Source organism: Lagenorhynchus albirostris, chromosome 1, assembly GCF_949774975.1.
Source record: "Lagenorhynchus albirostris chromosome 1, mLagAlb1.1, whole genome shotgun sequence".
In the NCBI taxonomy this organism is placed as follows: Eukaryota; Metazoa; Chordata; class Mammalia; order Artiodactyla; family Delphinidae; genus Lagenorhynchus; species Lagenorhynchus albirostris.
Genome location: NC_083095.1, coordinates 40,307,664 through 40,330,573, shown reverse-complemented (window position 1 = coordinate 40,330,573; position 22,910 = coordinate 40,307,664). Strand labels below are relative to the sequence as shown.

Sequence of the window (22,910 nt, the reverse complement as noted above, 5' to 3'; positions counted from 1 at the left end):
TTCTCCTCTGCATCACAGATGGGCAAGGACAGGGGTCACTTGAGGGTGGCTTGAGGAAGTGAGCAAACAAGCAGCTGCTTCTTGCTCTCCAAAGTCCAGGGCCCTCACCCGGCCTTCACCTGGCCTTCACCCGCAACACCTGTGCTCTTAGTGGTGATTTACACGCATATGAGTCTTTCGGGTAGATTGAAAGGCTCCTTGCAGGCATGTGCTCCAACCTGGGCTGCTCTGTATGTCCCCCACCCAGTGCACGTAGCAAGTGTTGGTTTGATGGCTCTGGAAGCCAGGTTAGCACAAAGCAAATAGGACTTGAATGAGCTCAGGGACGGCTAAAGCAGTTGGATGCATAAATCCCTTTTTTGTGAGCACCGTGGCCTTTTGCTGGCTCCATTGGTAGAGGGGGAGGAGAGGATGAGATGCCGCTGCTCATCCGGAGCAGGTGCAAAGACAGGGACACCGAGCAATAGTCGGCTCCTGTTTTCAAAGTTCTCCTCTGCCGTTGGTATTGCACTTTGTAAACGCTCGGCGCTCAATAAATGCTAGCAGACAGACAGAAGCACTGCTGCCGACCAGCTGGCCTGAAAGTACGGGCTGCCCAGCCCCCGGGGCCCTGGCTGCTGGTGAGGAGAGCCTTGCCCAGCTTCTGAGTCTTGACGTGTGGCGCAGACCCTGGCTGAGCCTCAACCCCCCTCTTAGCACCTGTCAGTCTCCTGTCCTCTCTGAAAGAGCCTGTTTTTCTCCCTGCTGGGCCCCCCACTTCTCTGGGATTTCCTCAGTGCTGTCTGTCCAAGTCTTTCGGCTGCTGGAGGTGTTCCTCCGGCCCAGAAACTCTGGGAAAGGAAAAACCAGTCAGCTGTAGGCACGACTACACATTCTCCACCTTCCCAGCAGCCTGGGGGTTCTCTTCTTACCAGGACAACAGTGAGTCTCATTGGCAGAGACCCTCAAGCCTGGCCAGCCAGGGTCCCTGCCCTTCTCCCCCTGGCACGGTCCAGCTCTAACAACGTCCCCACCCAAGGGGCAGACACCCAGGTGATTTCAAGGGGTCCGAGGAATAGCAATGGAACAGAAGAGCAAGGGCCTTTTCTGCTCAAGGGCAGAGGCTCCCTGCCCTGGATACTGGCCCATGTGACCACATGTGCCCAGCCTGAGTCAGGGCACCGGGCTCACGCTGCCCAGTTTGCTTGCGTGTTAGTTCACGGCAGCTGTGGTCGCAAATAGGATCAAATCGTGCAGCTCTTAATTCTGTGTAACGCTGCCGTGAAAAGGGGCTTAACTGCTTTTCAGTATGATCATTATGACTCTCTCTACTTCCCTTCCCCATGAAACCTTGCATGAGTCATGGTTGGAGAATCTCACTCCACCCCGCTGCCCCCGCTGTCCCAAGGACAGAAAAGCTGGCTTCCTGGGGTTTCTCTTCCTGGCAGTAAACCCCATTGTCCCTGCAGGACCGTTATGACTGATCCAAGGTTAGAACATCAGGGAGCCCGTAACCTGGCAGGGGTGGGTGTTCTCCTCACCAGCTCACCCCCCCGTCCAGGAGGGAAGACGGGTGTCTGCGGCAGATTCAAATGTGGCGGTGGGGGGTGACAGAGGTGGGCCATGAGGCCCACCAGGCACAAAGGCAGCTGTCCTGTGACGTCCCCAGGCCCGGCCAGCCTCTTCCCTTCCCAAACTCGAGTCTATTTGTTCCCAGGGTCAGTTGGGCTCTCTTACGCGTAAAGGACAGAAACTCACTTAGGCCTCTGCGTTAGTTTACAAGGGCTGCCATAACAAAGACTGGGTGGCTTAAACAACACAAATTCATTGTCTCACAGTTTTGGAGTTTGCAAGTCCACAGTCAAGGTTTTGGCAGGGTTCCTTCCTTCTGAGGGCCATGAGGGAAGGATCTGTTCCAGGCCTCTCTTCTTGGCTTGTAGATGGCCGTCTTCTCCTGTGTCCTCCTTTACATTGCCTTCCCTCTGTGCATGTCTCTGTGCCAAATTTCTCCTCCTTATAAGGACATCAGTCATATTGGATTAGAGCCCACCCTAATGATCTCATTTTAATTTAATTATCTCTTAAAGACCCTATCTCCATATACAGTCACATTGTGAGGTACTGGAGGTTAGGACTTCAATATATGAATTTTTGAAGTGACACAGTTTAGCCCATAACAGCTTCCTAGAGTAAAAGTTCATTTTAAGGATGCTGAGCTGAGCTGGGCCAATGTGGGGAGGCAGCTCCAGAGAGTTTTCCCTTTCTCACTTTCTTTCTCTGGACTTTCCAATCCCTCCAGATGAAGTTGGGTCTTTCTGTCATACACGCTCCTAACACCCCTTTGTCTCCCTTATAGAATTGACCAGCATTGTAATTAATAATGTGTTGTAAAGTTTCCTAGTCAACGTCCATCTCCTCACTACACTGGAAGCACCAGGGCAGCAGGGCGAATGACTGCCTTGTTCTTTGCTGCATCCCCAGTGCTTGGCCCAGGCTTGGCAATTTAAAGGACTTAACGTTGTTGAGTTGAAGGCCTCTCACTTTTGGTGATTCTGCCCCCTTCTCCTCTCACTCCTTACTGGCCAATTCCTCCGTAGCCTCTGATCCGATTTGCCCACATTGCAGAGTCACATTCCATATCCTGTATTTTACTTTGTGATATGCATACCGTTACTTACCTAATGTTCTCCTTTGAAATAAGTCACATTTTTACAGAAAGAAATTTATTTAAAACATTTTTAAATTAATTGATTAATTTTATTTATTTATTTTTGGCTGCGCTGGGTCTTCGTTGCTGCACGCAGGCTTTCTCTAGTTGCGGCGAGCGGGGTCTACTCTTCGTTGCGGTGCGCGGGCCTCTCATTGCGGTGGCCTGTCTTGTTGGGGAGCACGGGCTCTAGGTGCGTGGGCTTCCGTAGTTGTGGTGTGCGGGTTCAGTAGTTGTGGTTCGTGGGTTCTAGAGTGCAGGCTCAGTAGTTGTGGCGCACGGGCTTAGTTGCTCTGCGGCATGTGGGATCTTCCCGGACCAGGGCTCACACCCGTGTCCCCTGCATTGGCAGGCAGATTCTTAACCACTGCGCCACCAAGGAAGTCCCAAGGAGTTTATTTTTAAAATTGTGTCATGGGTTTGATATTCTACTTATATGTTTAAATGAGTAGATATTGAAACGAACAAAAAAACTATTAAAATAAATGTTTGTGTAGCAATGAAAGACATCCCTTGAACCACCGGTGGGCTACCTGCCCTGCTCAGGGCCTGGAGGGAGATAGTCTGCGTGGCTCAGCTGACCATCTCTCAGATTATGACAAATAGGGCACTCTTGGCTGCAAGTAACAGAAACCCCACTGAAGCTGACTTAAATAATAAGGACCTTTATTACCTCACATGATGGAGATATTGGAATAGTGAGGTGTGAAGACTGCTTGTTTTAGTGACTCAGCTGTCTCATCATAGACTGACGTTTTTTGCACCTCTCTGTCCTGTGGCCTCAGTGTCGGTTTAACCTCGTAATAGGAGCAAGATGGCAGCAGCAGTCACAGCATCACATTGAGACGCAGCGTTCAGAAAAATAAGGGAGGCTGCCTTCGTCATTCTCCCGTTTCCCACAAGACTCCCATCAGACTTCCCTGTGAAATTCATTGGCTAGAATTGAGTCCATGCTTAGTCCTTGGAAATGAAATGACCACGAAGGTCCTCTGGGCTGGAAAGGGTGTGGCAGTGACAACTACAATGTCCATCACACACATCAGTGACTGGACCATGGACAGCCTATGCCATTGAGGCAGGTGCCCACTGCTGGCTCATTCAGTCTCTAGCCCTGGCCCCTAACCAGCCTAGGTGAGGGCCTGGGGCATGGCAGGGGCCACAGCTCTCACATCCAGGCTCTCCCTTCAGGTGGCAATCGCTGTGCCCTCAAGCCCTGCCCGGCCTCAGGCTGAGCCATCAGCTTCCAAGCCTGTGCCGCCTCCTCCCTGACTCCCTCCTCTGGCTCACGGCAGACCTGAGCAAGCAGAGCCGGCTCCCACCCCACCTTGGCCCCCGAGTCTGGGAAGAGAGAGTCTGCCCTGAGTGTGCATTGGATGGGGCTGGGCCAGACCCGCAGGGCTCATTTTCTCTGTCTCCTGCTAAATTCCCTGGCTGCTCCTCAGCTGTCAGGTTGCCAAGCCCCGAGCGTCTCCTGGCTCCATCTGCAGCAGGAAATGGGCCTGACAATTGTTCTTCCAGAGCTGGTGATTTTTCAATATGTATCTGTATGGATCCCACCCACGCTTCATCTCCAAAACCCCAGCTTGTATTCAGCTCTGATTTACTAAGCACGTACTACAGGCCCAGCTCTGTAGTCAGCACTCTGGGTGGGGCGTGGACAAGGAAGGGGCAGCAGGGAGGGGACGGAGGAAGCATCCGACACGCTCACTGCTTTGGGGCTTGTCCTCTGGCCATAGTGATAACCACACACTTGGAAAGTGAGATCACCAGCCAGGATGGTTCTGCTTGGCTACAGGTCACATACGTGGTCCAGATAAAAAATGCCATGTGGGTTCAGAGGAAGGCAAGATAGACAGGGCCAGCATGTGTGCTGATTATTCCTTCTGGCCCCTACTTACCCCCAGAGCCATTCTCTTCCTACTGGGTGCTTTGGGGCTGACCGCTAGAGCCTGCCTTGCCTGTCCCCGGCCCGCAGCTTCCGCTTGGGCCAGTGGAGCCACAGACAGGCGATGGGGTGGGGGGCAGAAGGAGAGCGAGGCATGAGATTTATTCCCCCTGCTTCCTCCCTGCCTTGTCAAGTGTGATTCTGGTTTGGCTGGTTCCTCTAAAGCCGCAGCTCCTGTGGGGTGCAGAATGGTGTGGCTTCCTGCTGTCACTTGTCCCTGGGTCCCTGTTTGGTTTCTGTCAGCTTCCCCATGCCTCTGAAAATAGTTCCTTTATTCTTCAGAGCTCCCTTGAGTGTGCTAGAACACTGACTGGTAAACCAGCTTAGGAAATACCCTCCGAAGGAACAGAGGCTGGAGCTGGACTTCTGAGGATGAGTTGAAGTTGGGTAAGCAAAGAAGAGAGCAAAGGGCTTTCTAGGGGGAGCGCAGCCCCAGCAGAGGTGCCAGGGAGAGGCTGGGTGAAGGCTGGGAGACTTTGCCTAGACGGGAGCGAAGGCTGGAAAACAAGATGAAGGCTTAGCATGGAAGTCCTTACCTGCTAGAGCAAGGGACGTGGCCTTCATTTCTGGGCAACACGGAGTTATTGGAAGCTTATGAACTAATGAGGCAACAGTTTTGACTTTATTATTAATGGTTTCGTGTTGGATTTTGTTTCTACTTTTTCCTGTTATTAATTTTACTGTCATCATTAATAACAGCTAATATTTATTAAACACATACTTATGGGTTGAATTGTGTCTACCCCGAAATTCATATGTTCGAGTCTTAACCCCCAGCCCTTCAGAGTGTGACCTTATTTAGAGATAGGATCTTTACAAAGGTAATCAAGTTAAAGCGAAGTCTTTTGAGTGGGGCCTAGACCAATATGACTGGTGTCCTTATAAGAAGGAGCAATTTGGACACAGAGACATGCGTAGAGGGAGGACGATGGGCAGAGACTCAGGGAGCAGACGGCCGTCTGCAAGCCAAGCAGAGAGGCCTGGGACAGATCCTCCCCCATAGGCCTCAGACTGAAGCAACCCTGCCGACACTGTGATCTTGGACTTCTAGCCTCCAGACTGTGAGATAAAAATCCTCTGCTATTTAAGCCACCCAGTCTGTAGTACTTTGCTACAGCAACTCTAGCAAACTAGTGACACCGCATAACGGTTTTGTGTTGATCTGTTATGAGCTGTCCTGTGTGCGAGGACAGCAAGTTATCAGGTTCCTTCCACAGCAGCCCCGCTTTGCAGGTGATTCCTCCAGCCCTCTTTGTTTCAGCATACTTTAACTCTGGCCATAACACTCACAGCCCTGACGCTTTAACTCTGGCCATAACACTTACAGCCCTGACACTTTTCCACGGGTATCAACATATCTATTTATTGAGCCCCTGTTGCATACCAAGCACTCTTCCAGGCCTTGAGGAGATAAAAACGCACAAAGCTCCTTACAGTCCTGGAGCTGACATTCCATCTTTCTGTATTTGTTTCTTGTCTTTCTCTGCCCGAAGAAGAATAGCTCCATGAGGGCAGGGCTGTGTCCATTGTGTTCACGACACTGAATGTCTGTGGGATGAATGAGAATAAAACCAAGGTTAAAGTGATGATGCCCTTGCCCAAGGTTGGTGAGTGACAGGTGCTGCAAATCAGACAGGCTGAACCTTTGGGTCACTGTTGTTCACTTAGTATCTCCTTTCAAACTGAAAGCACGAGGGACTTACACCGCGAAAAGGAGGAAGCCTCTTCAGAAGTGCTTGTTAAAGCTCGAGGCATGTAACTATTTACTTGGTGTACAGATACCATGACTTCTGCTCACAGGATGTGAGGGATGTTTCAAGGAGAGGGAGGGACCCATATTTAGACTTTCTGTGGAACATCTATTCAGGTTCAATTGCATCTAAGTACTCATTGAGAGAACTCTGGGCCTGCCCATAGGCCAGCCGCGGCCTCCAATGGGTGTGGGTGGCTGCCTCTCAAGTGATAGTTCACCCAGGACCTCTGGCCCTTGTGTGAGGACAGGGTCTGGTGGGGTGTGGTGGTGACAAGCTGCTGGTTCCGTTCACAGCCCTGAAATACATACTTTGAGCTGCATTCTCTATTGGAGGCAGAAAGAAAAGGGATGGAAGTTACCAGCATGCTGGAAGCTCAAGATGTGGAACAAAGAAAGCAGATTCTAGATGCTGAGAGAGTCCTTCCATCCTATTTGCTGGGAATTCTCACAGGCATTGTTTCCCCACCTCCCTCAGCCTCACCTACTCTCTAAAATGGCCCAGGAGACTCGTGCCTTCTTTTGGGCCATGAGATCAAAAGCATGGTCATCTTGACAGTGTAATTATACTTTAGTCACCCCAACTTCTGCTGGACATAGAACTTCTCAGTCCACAGGGTTGAGGGTGTGGAAAGCTAAATTGCTCACCTAACGGGCCACACCAGTCCCAGGAACCACTTCTGAAAGGCTGGGGACACTGGCCTGGAATGATGGCCAGTCGCCCACACCATGCCCTGGAATTAGGGCAGCCAGGCCCCTGCTCAGGGATGCAACACAAGCCCTCAGGAAGCTTAGTGCTGGCCCCAGCTCTCCTACTGCAATCATGGTCCAGATGAGGCTACACGTGGACAACTGTCATCTGTCCCTTCTAGTAAAGTATCCAAGTGTGTGAACGATTTGTTCACTAACTTTTTTTAAACTGGGGTGGCTCCTTGATTACCCCATAATAATGTCCCTCACACTCACTTTTATCCTGATTCGCTTTTGCGGGTGGAAGAGGTGGAGGACAGCCAGATGCTGGGAATTGGGCACAGGTGTGGGTTGGTCCGGGGGTGTGTCATGGATGACATCCATCCGTATGAATATCATTGTCTTGTATGTTGTGGCAGAGAAAGTTGGGAACCAAACGTCTTTCAGGTTGTTAGGAGATGGGCTTCTGGAAGACCCATTAACAGCATGTTTGGAAACCAGCTTGGAAAATTTGACACGTTGTCACTTTCATCTGCTAAGCAGCTTACAAACATTCTCCCGTTCCTTCCTGTGCCTCCCTCCAACTTCTTTGCTTCAGCCCAACTATCTGAATTTTCCAAGTGAGATCACAGACCCAGAGGGGGCTGGCTCCAGGCTCTGGGAGGGTGTCAGGGCAGATGTGAGGTTTGGAGACAGGAGCTATCCGTCCTCGGGAAAGTCCCCTATTTCACTCTACTTTTTGTGATGTCGAAAACCTGCCCGTCACAAGGCGACTGATCCCTAAATTCCTCAGAGCTCTACCTGACCTGCAGGAGCATTTGCAGTAATTGTGCTGCGCACGATACTGAGAGCCGTCCTGGCTGGTGGGGATGCAGACTCCCCGGGGCTGACTCCTGGTGCCTCTGGGAATGTAGATGAGATCAGGCCACTTTGCAAGCATGAAATAGGCCCCCGGGGACCAGGGACTAGAGCCACTTCTCTGACATTTTAGAGTATGCACTTGACAGGTTAAACCCAACCCAAAGGGTCCTTCTCTTTTCTAGGCAGTCTCAGTGACTCCCTTCTGAGCCTCCTCCCCTCTGACTTTTGTTGCAATGGCCCAGAGGAAGGTCTTAGGTCTACCCACCTCCCACCACGAGCAGAAACCCTTTGGGGGCACGCGCCAGGATCTCTTTGCCTGGGCTGGTGAGGCAGCCATGGAGTTAACAGTCTCTCTTTTTCATGTGTGTCTCTGCGCCTGCCCTGTGAAAGGCATGATGGATGCCCTGGGCTCCCCGGGGGGCAAAGCTGAGGGCTGAACAGAGGTGGGAAAGAAAAGCAGGTTTGTAAATAAACAAGGGCACAGTCAGAGCCCCAGGGCCGTGCTCCTGCCGAGGCTTTCCGGGCTTCTGATGAGGGGAGCTCCTGAGGCTCCCTCTGGGGTGGCTGGGGATTTCACTGAGATGAACTCCAGATGATTTTCCAGGGGCTGATTTCACAGCACATTTGCTCCATCTGAGCAATCACTCTCTGCAGCAGTTGGATTTCCATCCGACGTTTACCTCGTGTGCCCGGAATCAGGACTGTCGGCTTCTTTGGGGTCGAGTCGTCTTATTTTCTTTGGGGCTTGGCCAAACCCTTTCCGTCGGCCTTGGTTCCATCTAGGCATTTCCATTTGTATGTGGGCAAGACTAGACCAAGTTCCCAGCGTTTTCCAGAGCACAGAGACGATGCCCATTCCTTGTAGAATATAAAAAGTGGGGGGAGAATCCACCAGATCTTTTAATTCCACAGAGAGAGATATTTAGCTACAGTGGAAGACAGCAAAAGCCAGAATGATACCAAACTTAGGAAATACCATGTTCTCTGCCAGAGCGCTTCCTGAGGAGTCAGGACAGGCCTCTGGAGGATGTATGTCGGGACCCCGTGAGGGAGAACAGGCAGCATTGTTTGCAGCAAAGAGAACCCTGGGGACATGCAAGGGGTGGGTGTGCTGAGGTGGAGTGGGGTAGGGGTATGTGTAGCCTAGCTGAGCTGTTTCAGGGACTGATCAGATGCCTGGGATAGAGACACAGGACACCTTGCCTTGAGAAGCTTTGTATCTTTGTGTGTTGAGTTGCACCGGAGGTTCGTTTTGTTTCTTTATCTTAATTTTCTATCTTAAAAATTTTCCGATATTTGTACTTCTGTAGTACAAAGAAAACTAGCCCCTGAAGTCAACATGCGGGTCATTTCTTTCACTCGAGGAAAGAAATCTGTGCCCAGCCTTGATGCGAGGGTCACTGGATATCTAAATTGTTTGTTAAAGTGAATGGCAGTGTGTTCTCTGTGAAATGTACTGACCACAGGGTGGCCGGAGTTAACCCCATCCTCATGCGTTTCCTCACCAGGATACACATCTTCCACCAGGGCTGAGTCTTCAGATTCCCCTACTCAGTCAGCCCTTTATCTGCCCTAGGACCTCTGGCCTCGCTAATGAGGCTCAGGGCCCACCTCTTCTGGTTCCTTGGTGCCCACCCCAGCGCTTGGCATGGGGATAGGGCCACGGAGGGTGCCTGCTATTCACTTGCTGCTTGAACACACTCCCTTATGGTGGCCCTCCCAACCCCACTGCGTCCTCCAGCCCCTCTACATCTGCCTTTTCTGCCCTCCTTTTCATGTCCCCAAGGATATCCAAGAGCTGTGCTTGAGGACCCAGCTCAGGGCATCCACCCTGCAGAAGAGTGAGTCCAGTCTCTTGAATCAGAGCTGAATGCCAGGCCTGCATCTGTCGCTTATACGTGTGCACCCCTAAACTCGTTTCTCAGCCTCTCTAGCCTCAGTGTCCTCCTCAGTAAAAATAGAGGGTTAATGCTGCCATGAATCTTAAACTACACATGATAGAATCTGGTGTTCTCAGTTAGCCTCCAAATTTTACGGAAGTATGAAAGAAAGAAGTTCCTCTCCACTGGGGTTTCTTTTACAGTTAACAAGCCTGAGGAAGCCCTCCCAAACTTTTTCTTAGAGATTTCATTTTGTCTTAGAGAAACCTGCATCCAAACTGAATTCTAGAAGGAAAAGAACAGAAAGGAGGTAAAAGTTGGCCCTCGGAGATGGAAGCACTCGTGCAGGTCCATTTGCTGTGCTCCACGTGTCCCTGGACTGTGGGGGTCAGCTTTAATCATTCAAAGATTACGATGGGTGATTGTTCCCCGACGCTGGCTTTTGTTACAATGGGAGGTAGCCTCTGAGCCTGCACCTGTTGCCTTCATTCATTTCGTCTTTTTCTGTCTACTCAGGCCTTTTAGTGAACATGGCTTGGTCTTTCTTTAAACTCCCTTCCTCTGTGCCTTTCTTCTGACTCAGTGCTCTAGATCCTAACTGGAAGACACCCCCGCCCCCCGCGGGCAGGGGCGGGGCCCTGGGCTTTGGAGGAAGAAGCTGGCAAAATAACTCTCTCTTTTCAGTGCTCAGGTCTCTCCACTACCCCAAGATCCTTGGTTGGGAAAAAGCACTTGAGGGTCTGTAAAGAGATCATTGCCTTAGAGGATGTGAAGAGAAAATGTGTGGTTAGAATAAGTGTTTATTTTCTACCAATGTGAGCACCACTGTGCTTAGGCATCATTTCCCTTTTATGCACAAAAAGCCTACGTTGCTGTCTCTCAGGGAAAAATGACTCTTGCGTTATGGTCCAAGGCCAGTGGAAAGGCCAGGAGGCAATTATGAAATCCAAAATGCTGATTTCTTCCACACAAATGGTGCCTATTTCTACAAACTTTCATTACTATAGACTACCAAAAGTTATTGACTTGAAGCCTACTAAGAACCATTAAGCACTACTGAGCTTCTGAACTAAAGCATTGCTTCACAGTATAAAATATAATGCAATGTGAAATATTTATGTACTAAATTATTATAAAATATAGATGCATGAGAAATAGGTATTATATATAATAAAAATAATTTAGTATAAAGTCATGTGTTCAAGTTTGTAATGTTTTTATAAAGTGAATGAAAAATTCTTTTTTATTCCTCTAATTTTTTTTATCATTACCGAGTTTTGCTTTTTTTCTTCTAAAAAGAGGAAACAGGCAGAGGGACATGGGCTGCGAGGGCTTCTGCCAAGCCTAAGTTGGCCAGAGTCAAAAAAGATTGAGGGCGCCACCCAGAGAAAGGGCGCTGCAAATAATTTTCCCAGCTTCCTCTCTTTTTCCTCAAAATGGTTTGAGAGTTAATGGTTGGGCAGTGAAGCATTTCCACATCCCACATAGACAATGGTAGAAAAGTTCTCAGTGTGATGGTATAAACATATTACCATCTAAGACAGAAATAGTTGCCTTGTCCACCAGAGGTACAATGAGCATATGGGTTGGTTGTCTTTTCATCTCCATTTACTATCTGCAGAATTTCCCTTCAGTAAAAGAACAGAGAAGAGAGAACTAATCCAGCAGTTTAGGCTTCTGCTCTATTATAAGGAGAAGAAAGATTCAAAGACAAAAATCAGTGCGGAATATTTTACTTGCAAGCTTTTAGACGATGCATATAAACAGAGATCAAAGGAAGGCAGAGAAACCAGGAGACATGGTTGATTATATCCTTCCAACAGTGGTAATTGTGCCTCAATTTGCAGGGAAATAGGTTCCCTTTCACAGACCTGATGATGTGAGCTGCAGCTGAGATTGGAACACGTCTGGCATGTCCCAGAGCTCCAGTCTGGGGGCTTCAGTGGTCTTTGGTATGATCGTAGCGGGCAGGGCCCCAACCCCAAGTGCTGTGCTGAGTTCCATGAAGAGTCGGCATCCGTGACAGGGTCTGGGTCTGGATCGACCAGGCTTCTCATCAACCCAGAGGCAGAGCACCCACAGAGAAACACAAACACTCCACACACCACACAGAATGGTAGTGCTTTGTATTTACTTTTTAGGTTACAAAATGTATGTTTATTATACCAGAGTTGGAAAATTCTAAGCCAAATAAAAAGGAAAATAAATACCATCATATTTCCTATACCCAAGAGTAACCGCTGTTGAAATCCTAGTCCTGCTTCTTTCAGTCCTACGTGCGTGTATGTGTACATACGTTTACATGCAAGTCAGATGTCAGCAAGGATTTCCCAGCCCCTCAGGGAGCGGCTCAACCCTGCTGCATACTCTCTAGAAGTCCAAAATCTTCCCCATTGTTTCTGGAAATTCCAGGGGTCTCACATCCTCAGGATCACCTCCATCTCCAAGCATCTTTTTCTACAACCATTTTAATTGTGTTGTTCTGCGTTGCATGAACCTAGATGATTATTAAGTCCTTCTCTGGATTTCCACCCCGTATGTCCACTCACACAAAGCATTTATTGATGAAATGGACTTTACTGAAAATGTCACGTGGGGCAGAGTTAGGGTTTAACTTGCAGCCACTGTAGCACCTACAAATGGAGCACCAGGCATCTTTGTGCCCTGCAGGCAGCCTTGCAGTGGGGAATGCCTGACTTGGCTCTGGGGGGTCTGGGACTCACACCTTTGGCTCCGTGCTCCTCCTTTGGTTCCATGCCCCCTTCTCCCCACCCTCACCACCATAGCCCCCCAAACCCTCCTCTTGTTTTGCACCTTTCAACACCAGACCCACAAGGTCTCCCTTCTAATACAAGTGGTTTGTGAATGAATTCTCTTAAACAGGGACATTTCTTCTTCCAGCAAATGTTAGAATAATAAAAATCTTGAGATCATACTCTATATACAGTCTTTATTCTGCCTTTCTAAATTGACCGTTACATTTTTAGCACTTTCCCATGTCATTAAATATGTACTGACATAGTACTTCATTAAATGCATTCATTTCACTAGTCCGCTATTGTTGGGCATTCTTTGCTTTGCGGAAATTTGGAAAGCAGAAATGAAGAGCTCAAAGGGGTGTGAATATTTTTAAGGTCCTATACGAGTTGGCAAATTGTTCTCCAGAAAGGTTAGATCCATTTGCACACTCCCCAGCTGTAAAGGAGAGTGTCAAGTGACTTATTCTTTAAATGATCTGCTAATTTGGCATTGGCCGTGGGAGAGAATATTTCAGGGCAGTAAAGAGTCTGGTCACTCACAGCCACAGTAAGCCTGGGGCACAGAGGGGGTTCTTGGCCTGGCTGGACTCCAGGGCCCTGGGGCAGTCCGTCAACCTCTCAACCTGCTGCCCCAGTCAGGCGAGGACACCCACTGTCTCATATAATCCAAGCAAGTCCTCAGCCCTGCCTCCTGCTCTGAGAGGTAAAATTCCCTGGGCATCTCCCGTTCCACCTTGGATATGCTGCCCTCAGCCACGCCTTTCAGCGATTCCTCAACAGACTGGGAAGGCATTGCGCACACCAGCCTTCTCCCCAGCTCAGAGGGGAGCTGGGCCTGGAGCCACCACACTCATTTCTTTCTCCCTCATTGGAGCTTGAATGGGATCAAGGGCATCAGCTACCCCGTCACCCATCCTTCCAGCAGAGGGTTTCATGGGTTCTGCTTTCCCTTCCCCAAAGGTCACAGGGGTGCCAACAGGCAGAGCCTCAGAGCTCATCTTTCCTTTTCAGACCCCTTTCTTTCCTTTCTGGAGATGAGAGAGATGCAGGGCATCTGAGACTTCTCCCACCCTTTGCTGTTAGGACATTGGTAAGTTGTGCTTTTCCCGCTTAGCAAAGCACACATGTGCACAGGCAGCGGAGACGCTGGCCTTCCAGACTATTTTTAAACAGACTAAAAATACCAACTTACCTCAGAGGACTGTGCTGAAGGAGCTTGTTTAGGGTATCGGATGAACCTTTACAAATACAAAATACTTTGTGTCACCTGCTGTTACACCGTATAGGTTCCTTCCTACTCTGGTAACCAAGCAGGAAGATAGTTATAAACCCAGGCTGGCAAAGGAACGGGGTGATGGGCGGACTGGGTTTCATGATGCTCCGTTTGATCTGGACAAGCCCAGGGCTGACCCTGAATTGCCAGGCCCAGTCCAGCATATAGAAGGCTCCCTGTAAGCGTTGGTTGTTGGCTAGGACTGGACAGGTGATGGAGGCCAGCTGCCTGAGATGTTATGATTTCTGACACCCCTGTTTGGGTAGGCAAAGCCCAGGCACACATGCGTCCACTGTGTTTTCCTCCCCCTCCCACCCCAAGTCCTTCCACAGTGTCCCTGGACTCGTCCCCTCCTTGGGATATCTGCTTCCCCGGCATAAGCCTTCGCTATTGCAGAGTGGAGGAAGGTCAAGTGCTCTTCTGTTCCAGGTCAGGCACTTTGGATTTGACCTTGAGGCAGAGGCTCAGCTGCCCTGACAACCCGCAGCTCATTTCTGCAGCAACACCTCCCGCAAAGGTAGCCCAGCCTGTCCTTGGCCACCGGCTTCCTGGGGCGATAAAAATAGCTGAGGCCCTGCAGCTGCTGAATGATGAGTTCTGGAAGGAGATGATTGATTCTCACAGCTGAGCCCCGGGGTCAGGAGCTCCGTGCCGGCAGAGGGGCTGGGGTGAAGGCTGGGCCCGCCCTGGGCCCGCTATAGATAGAGCTGTTGACAGAGTGATCCGGGCTCTCCCCACCTGAGGGGAACATGATGTAAGCTAATTAAAAAGAACTGCAAAGGGCTCTTGTGAAATGCAGACCATGCCCCGTTTTCTTTTAGGCCAGTCTTGACCTTTTTTGATAGGTGCAGTCATCTCCCCACGTTCATCTGGGACAAGATTCCAAGGGAGGAGGGAGTTTCCTGCCAGGGAAGGGGATGGGGTGGTAGAGTGATAGGGGGCCCCGCTTCCCCTGAAACAATGGTAAGGAGCTGTCGGGGCTTATGAAACACCCCAGGGACGTGGATGTCAGGTAGCTCCCTATGGCCTGGAGTCACCCTCTGCCCCTCCCTCAGGCCGCGGCAGTGCTCTGCTTGCCTTGCCAGGGGCCTGGGCTTGGGCCATCCGCCCGGGCTGCTCTCGTTCTTCCCCGTGATCTCAGGTGAACCGTGCCCGTGGAGCTCCTGACCAGTAATAGAGTAGCTTTGAAGCCGGGACCCACATCACGAAGCTGCTGGGCTGTGCACCAGTAAACAGCTGGAAGGGTGAAGTTGCACAGCTGGATCAGCTCTGAATGATTCAGAGATAGAGCCATGTGTGTTTACAGTGCACGTTTTCTGGGCAATCTATAGGCCAGTGTTCTGTAAAGTAACAATAATAAGGTTTCAGAGAGAGAAAGAGAGAGAGAAGAAATTGCTGGAGGAGGGAGAAATTAAGAGGCAAATATGAAAGGCTATGTTTTCCTATGAAGTTATTAAAAAGATGATGAGTTGATGAGGTGACCAGACGCAGAAGATGATCCGGATGGCTGCTCCCGAGGAGAAAGCACTGCATTGTAATTGGAGCAGAGGGACTGGAGAGACCTACTGGTTTTCATGAAAGAGACAAAAGAAAAACTCTGCAGAGGAGCCTGGGTTAGGACCACAGGCTGGAAAGAGAAGTGGACCCTCCCTTTGTCTTTTATGCTACTTGTGGGGCATCTAGGTGTGTCTTTGCCTTTCTGGAGGCACAGGAGATGCATGCACTCAGCTTCCCTTCCTCACTGTTCTTTGCTCAGAGGTGGGGCTGTAGATAATGTAATTGGTGCAGAAAAGAGAAGATTTCAGAACAGTACGAAAATGACCCCGCAGGTTAGCTCCAGGTCTGTCTGATATCTGTGGGTGACAAATGGAGAGTCCTTCTCTTCCAAACCCTCCTCTGTCCCACACAATGAGAGGCCTTGTGCACACGCAAGTGTGTAGACAACCCAGGCTGCACGTCCAGGCTCCATCTCTACAGCCCACCAAAAAACTGCCTCTTGGCCGCTGCCTAGGGCCAGGAGTGTGCACATCGACCACCCTTGGGAGGACAGACCTGGGAAGAGGCCACAGGCTGGGGCCATTTGGGCATGGAATTTCCAGTTACCTGGAGCAAGGCTAGAGGGGTGCGGCGTCACTGGATCTAGGTGGGCACGTCCCCTTGGTCCCATAGACTTCTCGTGGAAAGTGGTGTGACCCAGGAAGGGTGAGAATGGGGTCCCCAAAGTGCAGGGCAGAGGGTGGGAGCAACCCCAGTTGCTCAAGTCTAAGTCTGGTACTGAGTATGTCAAACTCAGGCTGTCCAAAACAGGATGAATTTACCACCAGATCTACTCCTCCTCCTCCATTCTGCCTCTGCGCCATCCTCCACCCCCAGGGGAACCCTGAGAGTGGAACCCCTTCCCCGGCTCTGAAGCAGCGTTCGGTTCTAGCGATTCCAACTCCTCCAGAATCTTCCTTCTCTCTCAGCCCTTGGCTACAACCCAGTGACAGCTCTCACTTGTGCCTGGACTGATTTCCTAGCCTCCTGGCTTTATCTTCTCCCCTCCTGTCTCCACACTGCCACCCCAGCAGTTTTTCCCCAGGGTAAACACGACCTCTCCACCTTCGGTCCCACTTAAAGCCCTTCAGGGGATCCCTGTGCCAACAGGGTCAAGTGCAAACTCTTCAGACCAGCACGCAAATCTCCATGCAACCGTGCATTGCCCACCTCCACTCTCCCCCAGCCTCCAGCTCTCGAGCCTTGCCAAATTCTTTCGCAGCGAATGCAATATACCCTTTCTGACCTCTCTGCCTCCTTGCTTATACTGCTCTCTCTACCTGAAGTGCCCTTTCTTGTCAACATGTACTCACTTTCTCCCAAATGGAAACGTTTCCAATGCCTCCTACTCTCCCCTTCCTCCCCAGGTAAAATGGATCCCATTATCTGTAAACTGAGCTGATGCCCACTTCATAGCAATTAAACATATTTTCTAGCATTTACTTATTTACAAGTCTTTTTTTTCTTTTCTAAGTAGCCTGTAAGCTCTCTGAAGGCGGGGGCTGTATTGTCCTCTTGGCATCCCTGTGCCTTGCGTAGAAGCGTGTGTTGAACTGAGATAGAACAGTGTCCCTATGATCACCGTTTGCTGCCACAGATGGAATTGTGTGCTGATGAGCATGCATTACTTGAATTTTTTTTTTTTTTACCAGACATCGTATAGAACAATTCCCAAACAATGGGCAGGAACTGATCACGAGGTTCAGCATGCATTCAAGGCATGGATGGGTCCATAAAAGGTGCTCAGTCTTGCTGAGAACCCTTGGCACTGCCAGCAGCTGGAAAGGCTCTCAGAGCCTGCAGGAGTTCCAGGCGTGTGGACTTTGTGTCTCAGGTGCCAAGGTCATCTCAGGACGAAGGCCCGGTCATTCACTCTGGCCACGTGGCTGTGCATCCACTTCCTCCAACAGGGGCTTCTTCCTCACCCTTGGAAGCGGAGAGAGGAGGCAAAGGGCAGACAGGTATGCAATCTACTCAGGCGGTCAGGGCCCAGCTGCCCATCTCATCCATCCGTGACGCGTTGAATGCACTAGTGCCAAAGACACAATCATGAGCAAAACACAACACTGCCCTTGAAGGGCCCACACTCAGCTTGGAAGATAGGGAAATAAACCAGTGGTAACAATGAAGGAGAACACCTGCCCAAATAGGGTGAAATACAACATGATCGAAGGACCCTGAGCATGGACTGCCTGCCCCCTTCCCATGACTCCTGGCCCTGTGTGATCTCAGCCTGCCTGTTCTCCAATCGCAGGGACCTCTGTCCCTCTTGCTTGCAGGTCTTCTCTGCACATAGCACCCCCTGCTGGCCCCTTTTTGTTTTCCAGCTTCCACTGAATATCATTTCCTCAGAGGCCTTCTTCCATTGCCCCGCCTATGGTAACTTCTCCACTTTAATCCTTGTTATTTGCTCTCAGCTTCTTGTTTATTTCTTTTAAAGCACGTACCAGGTGTGACCATTTTATTTATGTATATTTTATGATCTCTCGAATCCACAACAGAGTAAGCTATAACGAGGCTGCATCCGTCTTGTTTTCTCTTGCATTGACAGCATCTGGGACATAGTAGGGGCTCAATAATCTTTTATTGAGCAACTGAAGGAAAAAAGGACTGGTTCTCCAGTACGTGGTGGTGTGAGGTGGGGGAGATGTCATGGAAGGCCTCGCAGAGACAGGACATTTGAGTTGGGCCTTGTAGCATTATTAAGTGTTTGCCAGATGGCAGGTATATGAGCAGGGACATATGTAGCCCACCTGGGAGGGTAGGGAGGGGCACAGCTGCTATTGGCAATCTGTCCCTTTTTGCCTACAGCCCCTCCTCGATGCATGGGGTGAGGTAAACTATTAAAAGTCTACTTTGACACATCTACCTCATGGGCAAGCCCATCCAAGCTAAATAAATGCAGCATGAAAGTTAACCAAATTCAGCACAAGTGGAACAATTAGAATCCGGGGAGCTACCTGACGGACCCAACAAGGACAGCAGGGACGCTCAAGTGACCTCAGATGATTCCGAAACCTGGGAAAAATACTCCAGCAAGCCCAAGTCATCCGATCATGAGACTCATCTCCTGATCACCTCTGAATGCTTACAAAGAGCTGGCCAAGGACATTCCAGCTCTGCCAGGCCACCGGGCCAAGTGCTCAGGGACAACAATCCACTCTGCTCTCTCCCCCCATCACACCCAAGGGCTGCATCCCACGGGCTGGCAGACACCTGCCCCAGTGCCAGCCAAACAGCCACCACCTTTGCACCAGGCCAGGGGGAGGGGCTGTTGCCGGCAGAGCCCTGGTGATTTACGACCTCCAGGCTCACCGTCGGCGCGGTGCCAAGCAGAATCTCCAACTTCCCCAGGCACAGGCTCTCCCTTCCAGTGATGTGTGGATCCTGAGTAGGCCAGTCATTTTTTCCTTCTTCTCTTTCTGCCCCCTCCTCCCGGGACAAACAGGTTTCACACACCCTGGGCCCTACGCGTGTGATGACAAAGACAGAGAGGCCGCATTTGCCCATCTCCTCTCTGCACCTGCTGTCGGGTTGGTGGCTGTTGGTTGGCGGCCACATCCCTTTTGCTGGTGCTTTCAGCTCTGTGTGGTGCTTGGGCCACAGCACCCGCTGTCGTGCTCTCGCTATGGCTTTGTCAGTTGCCAGGATCTACTTCCCACCTGTAGCAGGCCTGGCTCAGGACTATGAAGTCGGGTTTTTCTCTTCCTCCTTCTTTCCCTCTTTCTCTCCCTCCATCTATAAGAATCCATAAATCTTAGCTAGATATCTTGGCGTGAAAACTGAGGGAGTCGAGGTTTCCTTCCATAAGAGTACAATAGTTATAGAAGCTGCCCTCTCAATGCTGCCACCAAGCAGCCTGTGCCCTGAACCCGCTCTGTTTGTGCTGCACAGTGAATGGGTCTTGAGCTTTTCCCACATCATCTCTTTGCTCCTAGAGGCCAACGGGGGAACAGGAAAATGACACCCACCTCTCTGTTGTTCTCAGGTGCCCCTGCATTGCTCTTGTGCTCCATCAAGGCAGTAGCATTCTTGGGGTCTGGAACGTGGCAGAGGCGTAGTCAAAACAGGGTGGGAGGGAGGTTGGGTGGTACCTTGCAGTGTCACCAGCTTTGCAAGCCGTAGTTCCTTAGCAGAGAATCATCACTCTCTTAAACCTGCAGGGGGCATTTGGGCATTTGCCAGGTAGAGGCTGGCATCTATAGGAAATCACAGGCAAAAAGCAAGAGCGACCACCCAGTGAGGTCAGGCCCTTTTCTCTCTGCTATGCACTGGCTAGTGGAAGAAAGGGTAGGCAATCCAGCACCAAGACTCCCACTCTCACCCCAGAGCGGCCCCTCTGACTTCTGCTCAGGAGAACTAACATCAGCCAGGCCAGCTGGGTTTCAGCTCCAAATGCGGCAACCAGCAGCAGGACATGTCAGGTCTCAGGGAGGCTAGGGCTGCTTCTCCAAGTTCACCGGGATGCTGCATGTGGCTGCCGTCCCTCTGGTCTCTGGTAGCCTCCAGTGGCCTGCCTGTACCTCTTTTATCAGCGGAGCAAAGCAAAAGTGTGGGCTGGAGACTCTGGGATGCTTTGGGGCCTCGTGGGGTGTGGGAAGGGCGCCCACAGTGCTCGATTCAGGAGTCCCTGCTCTCAGGATGATGGCATATTGTGGGTGATTAGTAATGTACGCTACCACTGTGGAGTGCTTACCCTCTCTCAGGTAATGTGCTAAGTACTTTACGTCATCTCATTGAAGCCTCTCAACGACCTGTCAGGAATGCCTTATTTTCCAACTTCTGCAGATGAGGAAACTGAGCTTCCTGAGAAATTAGTTAATTATCCAAGATCACACAACCAGTTATTGGGAGAGCCAAGAATTCTATAGATGACTCCAATGCTCATGGGCTTAATGAATAAATTATGCTACGTTCTTCCATGAGGGTTATGGGGAATTCACATATTTAAGGAGCATTAGGTAAGTTAGTCAAAATTCCAAACAATAGTTAAATCCAGGATGTTCAGATAAAGAAATTTCCTAGGCTATAGGCTGGGACAAAGCAGAAATACCACCTACCCCTCCAATACCCAGGATGATTCTAAGGCAGCCGCCAGCTGCTATGGTTTCTTCTGCTCCTGGGGGGCTCAGAACACACCTCTCAGCCCCTCCTGGACTTACTTGGCTGGGACGAAGCCTTGACAGTAGACTCCCAAGGACACGGACAGCTTTGGGGCACCATTATTCTGCCTGCCACACACAGGTTTTCTCATTGAGTCCTCATGGTAGCCACGTGAAGCACATATTTTTATTATACTCATTTTGCAGATGGGAAAAGTGAGGCTTCCAGAAATTACATGACTCGCCCAAGGTCACTGTCTTAGTCTGCTTGAGCTGCTATAACAAAACACCATACACTGAACGGCTTAAGCAATAAACATTCATTTCTTACAGTTCTGGAGGTTGGGAAGTCCGAGATTAAGGTGCTGGTAGATGTGGTGTCTGGTGAGAGCCTACTTCCTAGTTTGCAGATGACTCCCTTCTTACTATATCCTCACATGGCAGGGAGAGGGAGACGGAGACGGAGACGGAGACGGAGACGGAGAGGGGGAGGCGGGTAGAGAGCTCATGTCTCTTTCTTGCTTTGTAAGGGCATTAATCTCCTCATGAGGCCCCCACCCTCATGACCTCCTCTAACCCTAATTACTTGCCAAAGTCCTCACCTCCAAATAGTATTGCACTGAGGATTAGGGCCTCAACATCTGAACCTGAGGCACAATATTTGGGACACAAATATTCAGTTCGTAGCAGTCACATAGCCAGGAAGTGTCAGAGGTGGGGTTTGAGCACAGATGATCTGACTCTAGAATATTCTACTGCCCCATGATATTTTCCCATAAGTGATATATGGTTCTTCTTAGCCTATGTTTTAAATAATTGAAGTATAGTTGATTTACAGTATTTCAGGCATACAGCAAAGTGATTTGGTTATACATATATATATTAAATATATTTTTTCCTTTTTTTGATTCTTTTCCATTATAGGTTATTACAAGATATTGAATATGGTTCCCTGTGCCATACAGTAAGTCCTTGTTGTTTATCTATTTTATATATAGTAGTGTGTATCTGTTAATCCCATACTCCTAATTTATTCCTCCTCCCCTTCCCCTTTGGGGAAGGCTATTAAACTCCATAATATATTTTGACCATATTTCTCTATGAGTAAATCAATATCTACAACATCATTTTAATGACTGCACCATGAATGGGGTGAGGATACAAAGGGTAGGTAGAGTCCAAATTCTTCTACATGATACTCATGCGATCTTATTGCTTTACGTCTTTGTAAAACAAGGACAATAATAATACCTAGCACATGATGTTGGAGACTTAATGCATGGAAATATGATTTGCAAATCATAACTTTCTATATGATGTAAGTCATAATGATCATTGTTATTGTTAATTATGTACCAGGGTGAGGGGACTCCCCACGGGTTGGGGTGTTCTGGGGAACAGAAGTGCCGGTTATCTGGACGCGTTCACTTTTGGAAAATTTCACCTGTGATTTGTGCCCCTTTCTGTATATGTTATATACATATATTTGTTCATATATTTGTTCCTCCTTTCTGTGGAGTTAAGTGCCCATTTCTGACTCTGGCATTCAGGGCCTACTACGACTGGACCTACCTTCTCAGCCTCACCACCCTAGTGCGACCCCACCAGGAGATGCATGATTCTTTTCACCCATCCTATGCTTTCTTGCTTCTTCATCCTTTGCCTGAGGCTGTTATGTCGTGCCCTTTAAGATCTTCTCAGATATTGCCTTCGCTGTGCCTCCTTCCTTGATCCCTGTTCCGCTCCCTCTTCTGAATTCCCTTCTCCCTTGAGTTCACTTTCTGTGCCCTACTCATCAGAGACACTCTGTCAACAAATACTCTTGGAATGGAACTTTCTAAAATCCCTAGTCAAGGGCTGCAGTCCTGGAAGCTCTCCTCTGTGAGCCCCTCTCTCATGGACAACACTGACTTCATAGGGACCTGAGCTAGGATGGCTAATGGGTGAACACATGTCTGATTTTGCTTGAGAAAAACCCTATAGCTTGAAATGGAACCACTGCTGTTTTTGCCCTGCCTGGAGGTTCTCTGTATTTTCTTCCCAGCTAAAGTGTAAGCTCCAGGAGAACAGAGACCAATCATAGTATGTGTTTGAATCCATTCCCTACTGACCCGACCACAATGGTCGGGTAGAGGAGAAAGCACAATGAATGGTGTGTAGAGGAGAAGCCCCGTGGGTAATGCCGTGATGGTTACTGGTTTTGCATGAGGTGGAGCATATTACCAACAAAGACACCATTACTTGCTTTCCACACCATCTAGGGCTTATTAACAGTCAAAGGGAAAGACACCTGGCATTGTTAGCTGTGCTTGAGCCAGAGGAAATGGGGCTGCAGGCTGACTCCGAGGCCGCAAGGCTCTGACATGTCCAGTGGCTCATACTTGACCAGCTGGGACCCCTTCTGCTAGGGAATTGATAGTCTTTCCCA

At 49.7% G+C, this 22,910-nt stretch overlaps 1 protein-coding gene across 1 annotated transcript in view; it reads left to right on the top strand.

Moving 5' to 3' along the window:
• SLC38A6 (solute carrier family 38 member 6) overlaps positions 1 to 22,910 on the top strand; it is a 211,651-nt gene that overhangs the window by 103,034 nt on the left and 85,707 nt on the right. The window contains exon 16 of the mRNA XM_060141834.1: positions 21,407 to 21,446. Coding sequence (XP_059997817.1) covers positions 21,407 to 21,424 — 18 coding nt within the window. The 3' untranslated portion in view covers positions 21,425 to 21,446. The remainder of the gene's footprint in view (positions 1 to 21,406; positions 21,447 to 22,910) is intronic.